This window comes from Alosa alosa, chromosome 12 (assembly GCF_017589495.1).
Source record: "Alosa alosa isolate M-15738 ecotype Scorff River chromosome 12, AALO_Geno_1.1, whole genome shotgun sequence".
NCBI classification, from domain to species: Eukaryota; Metazoa; Chordata; class Actinopteri; order Clupeiformes; family Clupeidae; genus Alosa; species Alosa alosa.
In genome coordinates this window covers 16,838,727-16,849,390 of record NC_063200.1, presented here as the reverse complement: position 1 = coordinate 16,849,390, position 10,664 = coordinate 16,838,727, and the positions used below count along the sequence as shown (strand labels likewise).

Genomic DNA, 10,664 nt, shown 5'->3' with positions numbered 1-10,664 from the left:
CTACTTAAACTACTTGTGCACGTAGGCTATGGAAGATTGGTCAAATCTAGTAAGTAGGAAAGTTTAAGTGAATGACGTGAAAGTGAAAGTGAAAGTAAGACATGCGAAAGGCCAACGAAAATTAAGGTTGCTTTTGGTAGTACAAATACTTTCACCACAAAAACTGGTGTTCTAAATAGCGATTCTGTGTCTTTGAAAGGTTCTCTTATTGACGCATTGAACTGCAATGTGGATTAACACCTGTTTTTACAAGGCGGAAGTATTTAGGCGCAGAATAGACGTGCGCTTTCAGGAGCCCTTTACTCTTCCCCTCCCATCTTTTTACGCTAAACTCCCACTTTCCCCTGGATCCTCCCATGAATGCATATGCATGACATGACAATCGCAATCTGCCACTTTCAGCTCCCGCGACAGGCAGTTTGCGCTTTTACATCATTGCGGCCTATTTGTACATACCTCGCAATGATTTTACACGCACATTGCGAAACAAATACGCCTGAAATGGGCGCAAAAGCGTTAGTACATCTGGCCCTCACTCTCTTGAGCACCTCACCATGCACACAGAACTACAGGCCAGTCCCGGCCCCTGCAAGCGTCTCATGCTTGATCACCCTCAAGCACACTGTGGATTTTTTTTATTTAATTTATATAGTATATTTAGTATTTAGTTTTGTTAGTTTTAGTTTAGATCTCCTACTGTCTCTATTGTACAGTGGAGTTTTGTTATATGTTTATACTTATACTTACCATTTCTGCTGTAAGTGCATGTTGTGTGTGATGTCTGTATGCTACTGAGACCTTGAATTTCCCCTTGGGGATCAATAAAGTATCTATCTATCTATCTATCTATCTATCTATCTATTGTTTCTGTCCTTTGTATGTCCTCCTATACTTAAATGAGCTGCCCACAAACTGACAAATAAAGTTCTATCTGGCCCCAGCTGTGGCGCAACTGGCTGGGGCACCTGCACCGTACGCCGGCGACCCGGGTTCGATTCCCGCCCCGTGGTCCTTTCCGGATCCCACCCATAATCTCTCTCCCATTCGCTTCCTGTCACTCTCCACTGCCCTATCATTAAAGGCATAAAAAGCCCCAAAAAATATATATTAAAAAAATTAAGTTGTATCATATCGTAAACACCTATCCAAGTCAGTGTTTGACATTTCCCTGTAGCTGTTTTAGGATAGACAGATACTTTATTGATCCCCAAGGGGAAATTCAAGAATAATAAATAATAACAGCAAATGAATGATTATACACATTTGGTACAGCTTCACGACTGGTAACTAGGGTTTAAAAGGGTTTTTTTCCCACAGAGTTTTGAAGTTTGAGTTTTGACGTCACACGTGAGTGTGAGTGTGAGAGAGAGAGAGAGAGAGAGAGAGAGAGAGAGAGAGAGAGAGAGAGAGAGAGAGAGTGTGTGTGTGTGATGATGATGATGATGATCTAACAGCAGAGTGTCTTGGATGGATCAGCTGACTGTCTCTGAAGTGGACCAGTCATGCTGCGTCACTTTGTGTTTGTCTGTGTATCTCCTCCATTCTCTCATTCATAAAGCAGAGTACTTTTTTTTCTCCCAGGATTCCTTACCTGGGTCCTTTCCATCAAATGTCTTTGTAATGGTCAAGCTGCTACATTTAAAAACAGAATTTTAAGTTTAAACCAAACATATCCTTAACTACCTCTAATGAGGTCTAGCAAACTCTGAAGTGATGAAGACCCCAGACAGCCATGGGTACAAGACACTCATCAGAGTCTGTGAGTTTAATTCTGATACTGATGACTTATTCTTAATTTTATTTTATTACTTTTTATTTTATATTTTAACCCTATTTGGCTTTTATCCAACTGTTTTGTATTTGTAACATTGCTTCTCTTCCTTTGCTCTGCACCTCTTGATTTTTTTTTTTTATTAACTCCTTGCTCCTCAAATGTTTATGCTGTTTCACAGAACACAGAGACACACTGATTGACCATTGTCTCGTCCAGCTTTTACCGTCCTCGTGAATTGGGCCTACAGTATAAAAACATCATGCTGAAATAAATGTTGTTCCTTCACAGAATCATTCAGACAGTAACATAACAGTTAAGAGAGTAAATGCACTACGCTTCCCATTTAGCTTGTCTGAGCAAGAGATGACGATTGCCGTCCACTGAATTGCCTTTCAAGCAGAACAGGCCCCTCTGACTTTCCGTAGAGACCGCAGTGCGGCCTCGGCCACGCCCACTAACCGGTAAGGATGAGAGAGACGGGAGATACCCAGAGATGCTGAGCAAAAAGAGCATAATGCCTGTCGTGTTATCAGCTTTCCGGATTTTAGTATTTTTGGTATTATGGGCTACGTTATGGCCCACAATAGTAACTGGAAAAGCTTTGGGAGCGTCACCTTGCAAAACAAGTTCATATTTGCCTAATCATTATGAGGAAAGTACTCACAATCAGAGACGCACTTTGAGATTAATATAAAGTGATTAAATATTTCATCGACAAAACACGCTTGTTAAGAAGTGGGCCAATAGCTAAGTCGTAGTTTCAGTGATGAGAAAAGCCCATGTATGAGACAAAGGACAGGTGAACCAAAACAAAAGCGAGCAAAAGCCAAGGTGTTGCCCCCGTATACTGACGCAGAGTCAAAGATGCTTCTTCTTACTGACGCACGAGTAATTAAGATGCTGAATCATTCTCTACCTCTAAACAAAAACTCAATCAGACAGGGGAGTGGCCAGCAACTACACAACTGCATCAGTAATCAATCTGATTTACGAGCCGAGGTGCATTTCTCACGAACGGCAGGCCAGTGCAGCAGGAAGGGGTGCCGAGTATGGCTGATGGCCATCCGTTTGATTTGTGCTAGATTACCCGCAGATTGAGAGTTATCAAACAGGGAGGGGCTGTGTTGCTCCCTCCATCACTTCGCGCTAGAAAACAATGAGCCGGTGGCCGGCATATATCCAATCCAAAGTGAGAGTCCCCTGTGTCATGGACAGAGAACCCGCTTCTAAAACATGTTGCTGACACACAAACTAAAGCCGAGGTATGATGAAAACATAAACATTGTGGTGAAGAGATGCAAAACCAAAAACGCGAAAGATCTACAAGTAGGCTACTGTAGGGATAGTGTCAATCCACAGGGAACTGCAAACAGAATGATCTACATTAAGCACGGTGTGCTTGGCATCCCTATGACCAAACAAAAGCAGCGATTTACCTTACAACATGTTAGCCTGCGCACTCTTACCTTTCTCAATGTCCGCAATGGCACACCGCAAATGCTCCTCGCTGATGATCTCCCCGACCACCACCAGCAGATAAAATCTGCTGTCATCAAAGCGATACGAGAGGTTCGATGGGGATGGGGAAGACATCTTCAAGGTGCTGCCGCATAAGGGCTCAGTAATGTCTGCGGATTCCACGAGCGTCGCCATCCTCTCGAGGCGCACGCACTCTCCCTCTCACTCACGCGCACAGCACACACACTCTCCGCCTGTAGGGTACAGCTGGAGAACGGATGCTGCTAAACGTACAGTAGAAGCTTCAGAAGGAGTGGCTCGCTCTTTTATACTGCCAGACACCGCGTGTCACTGAGTTCAGCGACACTCACGGAAAGGCGGTGTGCGTGCATTCGTTCGTCCTCTCGCAGATTGATGTCACGTCTAGCGAACCACATCTCCGGAAAGCCGTCAACATGTAAAAGATTTCGCATATAAACACCAATCACATTCTGTTACTTCAAATTATACAGTGCCAAAGAGCAAGAAACTAAGTGGCATTGTGTAATAAGATTAGAATAATATATTTTGCATTGTGTTTTTGTTTTGAAATCTGAACACGACTGATTACTCAAGGTTATGAGACTGTATCAAATAAGATGTGAATAATCAACCCAACTGAAAGCAGCATGATCTCTGGCACTAGACAATGTAGGCAAAGCGGTTTTACTTCCAATTGTAAACAACAATGACAGGTGAAAGTCATATTGGTGTTTCCATCCACAATTTCCAATTCTCAAGGTGAAATGGTCCCCTGCACAGCAATTGAACTGATAAATAAAACATCTCTCTCTCCAAATACACACACACAGGTCAGGGTTTAAATTGTATTATGAAATGCATCCATGAAACTCTCACTTTACAATAATAAAATTCCAGAAAATGCAATATGATTTTCAGAATAAATAGGATGTGATTAAATAAAAATGTAGAGTCAAGGAAAAGAAAATGATGGATTGTTAGATAACATATCTATCTATCTATCTATCTATCTATCTATCTATCTATATTTCTGTCTGTTTATGAATGTAATATATGTATGTGTATATGTATGTAATATCTGTCTGTCTGTCTGTATTTCATGCATACCCCTGTCTGTGTTTATGAATGTAATATATGTATGTGTATATGTAAACTGTCTGTCTTTTTTTCATGCATCCCCTGTGTGCCAACCAGTTGTCATTCTCTGCCTTTTTAGTGGTAAGACATGAAGGACTTTTTTAAGGAGATGCTGACATCAAAAGCAACACAAAGTAGTCAAGACAGAGGCTGCACAGTATGTGTGTCAAAGCCTGAAAGAACGCGTGTGGTTATAATTGAATGTGATCGAAATAGAACCCTGTTGGTTTAATTATTAAATTATTCACTGTTGTAGTGGCAGCAGTGAGAGGGCTGGAGGTGAGCAATGCTCTGTCTCGCTTTGATGATGTAATCGTTGGCAGTGAGGAACTGCAGGGTTGTTAGGAGCCGGTGGAAATCTAGTCTGCTGTGTTAGCAACTGGACAGCAGCCTAATCTGGCCCTGATTTGGCCCTAGTGTGGCTCACGTCTGGTCCCTTGGATTTACCTGTGCAAGATGGGCTCCATGAGTCAGCTTTAAACAGGGCATGTTGTTTTTGGCAGCAGTACCTCTAGACCAGCGAGTGGATCAAAGTCATCTGGCAGCGCCACGCACGGCAAAGATGCTCAGAGACGCTCCCATGGCGACCATGACACTGTAAATGAGAGCATTTGTGAATGTGCTGCAGCTGAATGTGCAACTATGAGCTACATCACCACACAACACAGGGACTCACTGGCTACACCACCATCACCACACAGGAATATACTGGTTACATCACCACACAGCACAGGAATATACTGGCTACATCACCACACAGCACAGGAATATACAGTACTGGCTACAACACCACACACCACAGGAATACACTGGCTACACCATCACATTGATTGATTGCAAGAGACTGGATGGATACGTTTCAAAGTTTGTACTTTACTGTACTGTTCGTACTATAATTTGTATAAAGATTATGAAGGCTTTTAGAACATTGTGCGAAGGAAAAATGACAAATTTACAGTAACACGTTTGAATGTAATGACTCAAGCGATGAAATAAGGCCTATTTGTTTTATTGGGTGGGTCTAGTCAGCTTGTAACCCGTATAGTTATAGTGTATTTTTCCATACATGCCATTAGGTATTGGAAATGTAAAAAAACAGCAGACATGTACAAAATCAGTTGCATGGGTGTACAAATGTATTTCCTGTAACACTGTGAGAAATTACTTTTATGATATGCTGCGCTATGAAGTGATAAGATGATTTGGACTTTGAACAAGCATTTTTGAGGATTTCAATTCTGATCGCACCAAAGCAACTGTAATATTTACGTCTCAGACTAGACTGGGTGGTTCTGGCGTGACTTCCTCAAGCCCGGAATGGATGATGCAGCCTATCAAACATTCATATTATCCCACTGCTCATCAAATATGTAAGGAGCTGTCAAGCTGTCAGCCAATAATCAGCTGAGGGGGAGGGGTGGGGGTGGAGACGGGGTGGGTTAGGGCTCCAGGGAGGTGGGGTGGAGAAGGTGGGGTTTTTATAAAGAGGTCAAGGCTTGAGGGTAAACCAATCAGATAATTAGTTCAGGAAGTCCAGGAAGGTGTCATGGTAAGATGACCATTATACACAGCATACACAGAGATGCGTGCATGATTAGCATCATACTAAAAGCAGGCACACACACACACACACACACACACACACACACACACACACACACACATATACACACACACACACACACACACACACACACACCCATACAAGCTTAAGACAGCGTTGAGATTTGAGGAGGAAGATGAACATTGGAAGATAAACGCCGGTTTGCTGCAGTGACTGTAAGAGGAAGTCTTAGATGCTGTGTTCAAACTCAGAAGCACAGAATCACCAGTGGCGGGATACCTAATGGAGTTAGTTGCCATGGCGCACTGCCCCAGCTAGCGCCATCTGCCCCCTGCTGCTGAACAGGGCATTAGATTAAGCTGCTGTAATCACCATGGCAACATTCACAATGATTTTGCTAGTCATTTACAGACAGGCTAGAGGGTGCTGCCTGGGTGATGTGTGTGCATGTGTGTGTGTGTGTGTGTGTGACAGTCTGTCTGTCTGCCTGTCTGTATATGTGTGTGTGTGTGTGTGGGTGTGTGTGCGCGTGTTTGTCTGTTTGTGTGTGTGTGTGTGTGTGTGTGTGTCTGTCAGTCTGTCTGTCTGTCTGCGTGTGTGTGTGTGTGTGTCTCCCTCTATTGTGTGTGTGTCTCCATCTGACTGTGCCCATTTCTCCGTGAGATTCTCTGACCCTCAGCTGACTGTCTGAGGGTGTGTTTGATGTATCCGTTGTGTGTGTGCGGGTGTGTGTGTGTCTGAGGGTGTGTTTGATTTGTCTGTTATTTGTCTGTTGTGTGTGTGTGTGTGTGTGTGTCTGAGGGTGTGTTTGATTTGTCTGTTGTGTGTGTGTGTGTCTGAGGGTGTGTTTGATTTGTCTGTTATTTGTCTGTTGTGTGTGTGTGTGTGTGTGTCTGAGGGTGTGTTTGATTTGTCTGTTGTGTGTGTCTGAGGGTGTTTGATTTGTCTGTTGTGTGTGTGTGTGTCTGAGGGTGTGTTTGATTTGTCTGTTGTGTGTGTGTGTGTGTGTGTGTGTGTGTCGGTCTGTTTGATGTGTCTACCCGCTCTCTCCTTATGCCCCGCTGACTAAGCAATCTGCTAGTCGCCTGAAAACTAATGGAGAGAGAGCAGCAGAGCAGGAATTCACAGATTAATAATCCCACCAGATTATTACCCCACCAGATTATTACCCCACCAAAGAATGACCTCCACCAGATGCATCACCCTATAAAAGGAGAAAAAGAACACATCTGAGGAATTGCAGGTGTTTCAAAATGATTTAAAGTGAAGGAGAAGAGCCTCTTAAATCTAAATTCTCTGAAATCTTGTCTTTCGCCTTTACTGTTAGGGTCCATGTTTTCAAGTATTGAATAAATAAAATATTTACTAAAAGGGCACTCAGAGAGCATGAGTTAGACCTCCACCAAGGCCAGATGCCATATCTCAAAACAAGTGGAACTAAAGTAATGGAGTCATGAACTGGAGATGTTCCAAAAAGTAACAGCTTCTTCCAGAGTAAATGCAAAAGCAAGTCCACCAGGTTTCATGATAATTGGTTAATCATTTTAGTAAAATCCTGCACATGGACAAACAAATGGACACAGCAGACATGATAGGCCTACTGGAATAACAAACAAGCTAAGTGTTTTTTCAAGTTCTGACTTCAAGTCAAGAGTAAAAGAAAATGGAGCTATAGCCAGCACAACTAGATGTACCGCATAGCGGTACAAAATATGACCGCCACTCAGTCCTGTACATCCGTTCCGCGAAAATAAATCACACTTCAATTTGTCTCCATATTTTACTCCATCCCCCACTCTTGAAACTTTTGTGTATGCTTGTTTGGCATGCCTGAGTGTGTGTGTGCGGCTGCACAGAAAGTAGCCTACTGGTGCTGAAAAGGTGAATAGATTGTAGAATAGCCAAAGAAGATGTAGCATTGTTATAAAACCTAAAATCTCTAAACAATCACAAGTAGGGCAGTTCATCACAGTTCATCCATTGCAACTGGATTGATGAAAGGTCACTTACACCTGTAGGCTACATTGTATTTGGGAAAAAGCAAAAGGTATCAGCATAATGTTATTTATTTATTTATTTATTTTTTATGTATTTATAAACAAAACATCTGTCAGTTCCATGCCGTTTTCAACAGCTATCAAAAACAAAGGTCATTTTGGATGGATGGATTTTTTTGAATGTTTCTTCTTCTACATAAGATTTTAGTCATCTTTAGTTCATGTAATACTTTATTGTCAATGCACAAATTAAGTAACAGTAGTCTGAAACGTTATTGTTAATGCACAAATTAAGTAACAGTAGTCTGAAACGAAATGCTGTTTTACATCTAACCAGTGGTGCAAATAACTGACATGTCCAAATGTGCCTTGATGAAATGCGTCGCTAGACTGTTCATACACATTTTAACGGGCCAAAGTTGAAGAGCTTTTGTCCGTTATTGTTCGATGCAAATATAGGCTGAGTCATGTTCCCTTGCATTGTGTAACTGAGGTCCATGGCTAGTCTGGCTTTCATCAGACCAAGCTCAATCTTTTAAGAAATCAAAAAATAAATAACGGGCAGATCAGGCTGGGTTCACCCAGCCTAGTCCATAGGCACCCGATATTGTTTAATTTTCCGATTGAGATATACACGCTCTGGCTATTCTAAATGCAAAAATGCATCAGGGAGTTATGACAAAAACGGTAGCTAACAAACTAGATCCTAATAGAAAGCTGTTAAATTCCCTAGCTACAGGTAGGATTATAAGGTAGGCCTATTTACAACATAAATTGTCAATAGGCTATGCTGGCGACACAAATAAAATCTCCTTTGGAAACCAATGGCTCACGCCTTACAGTATCAAGCGGACTTAAACTGCCATTTCGTGGCGAAAAGTTGTAATAACATTCACGCAGCTCCATGAGTCAAGGAAAGCGCGAATGAAGTAGCCACTTCTAAATGGGACCCACTACACAGTAGCTTAAGGTGTGTTGCTAAAGCAGCCATAATGAAATGAAGGTGTCATTGTTTGGATACTTCACACACACGTGCTTTTTAATTTCACAGACTACAACTACCAAGATGGAATCAAAGCACATCGATTCCCCTCTCACACCCTGCATGCACTTAAAACAAAATAAACAGGCGTCTCAGTCTCACGCATGTAAAGGCAAAACTGTATCAGACCGGTGTAACGTTGGTAAATCTTCCATTGCACAGAATGATTTTGTAGCACGTGCAATAAATGACAGTCGAAAGATACAAACAGTGCTGCTATCAATTTGCTTGGTATAACCGCATTTATAGTTTTCTACAAATGCAATCAATCAAATGGACCTCCATCACTCAACCAACGCTAACGGTAACATTACCTAGGTCCTTATTGATTTTACAAGATTAACGTACCTGCAGTAAAAACCAAGCATGTCCGATAAACATCCTCAGATTTATTTCGGCTTCAAGAAGAAATGGGAATTACACTTCATGTGAACATCGTCCTATCCTTATTAGATCTTCGCTGCGGTAAATTACAGTCCTTGTAGTAAGTGTCCATTGTTTTTCCAACCCACTCTTAACTTCCAACAAAATTACGTCTCACTGCAACGATGCGCCATCTAGTGGACAAACGACTACTTATCGCCAATACTGAAAATGCAGCCATGATGATGATGATGAATATTTTGGCTTTCTTTTAATCCTACTGAATTTGTAATTATGTATCGGCCGTTCTAATACCGATAGTATGTGGGTGCCTGTGTGTGTGCATGTGTATATGTGTGCACCGCCATTTACAGGCCAATGAGTGTACAGTCACTAAATGTACACATAACCTAATTTTTTTAGACCCCCCATGGATGAAATTCTTCCGAACTTGGCATACCCCAGAGAATGCCAGGTCAATCATACACATAAAATTTGGTGCAGTTCTGAACATCTTAACTGAAGATAGGGGGCGATTAAAGCAGAATAATAAAAACTGTGTCTGCCCCTACCCTCCTTTTCGGGGGTCCAGTCCAGCGGGGCTACAGATCAAAACGAAAAACGATGGTTCCATGCTATCCATGTGGGGTTACATACCCACCAAGTTTAGTGTACCCGGTCTTTCAGTGTCCCGGGAATCATTGACGGAAATTTGGGCATGCGAAAAAGAAAGAAAAAAAAAAGAAAAAAAAAAAAAATCTGACTAAACCTATATGACCGCCGCTTCACTGCGCGGCGGTCATAATAAGAGTCGTTAGAGAGCTCCCCCATCCTGACGGATGAAGCTATAGCCTGTGACTCACTGGGGTGTTATGCTGAAACACACTGCGGAGGAGAGCCAACTACTGCAGGGGCACTATGAGCATATGTGTGCATACACGCAGTCAGCACACACACACACACACATAATCAGCACACACGCATGCACACACACAATCAGCACACACACACACACACACACACACTATTAGTCTGACAGACAACGATTAACAAATGTTTCCCTCTGCCAGATATTATGACTGGGCACCCCAGTTCTGGCTTCACTCCACTGGCTCCCCATCCGCTACCGCATCAATTTCAAACTCCTCTTAACGGTGTACAAATCTCTCCATGGTCTGGCCCCCACCTACCTGTCTGATCTTCTCCACCACCATTCCCCTTCCAGAGCACTACGGTCAGCAGACCAACTGCGGCTGGAAGAACCCAGGGCCAGGCTGAAAACTAGGGGGGACAGAGCCTTTTCAGTGG

The 10,664-nt window shown here is 42.5% G+C and overlaps 1 protein-coding gene across 1 annotated transcript in view; it reads right to left on the bottom strand.

Moving 5' to 3' along the window:
- The window catches only part of map1b (microtubule-associated protein 1B), a 38,594-nt gene extending 34,981 nt beyond the window's left edge, over nucleotides 1–3,613 (bottom strand). The window contains 1 exon segment of the mRNA XM_048259064.1: nucleotides 3,241–3,613. Within this exon segment, the coding sequence (XP_048115021.1) occupies nucleotides 3,241–3,427 (187 nt within the window). The 5' untranslated portion in view covers nucleotides 3,428–3,613.
- Nucleotides 3,614–10,664: the final 7,051 nt, after the last annotated feature.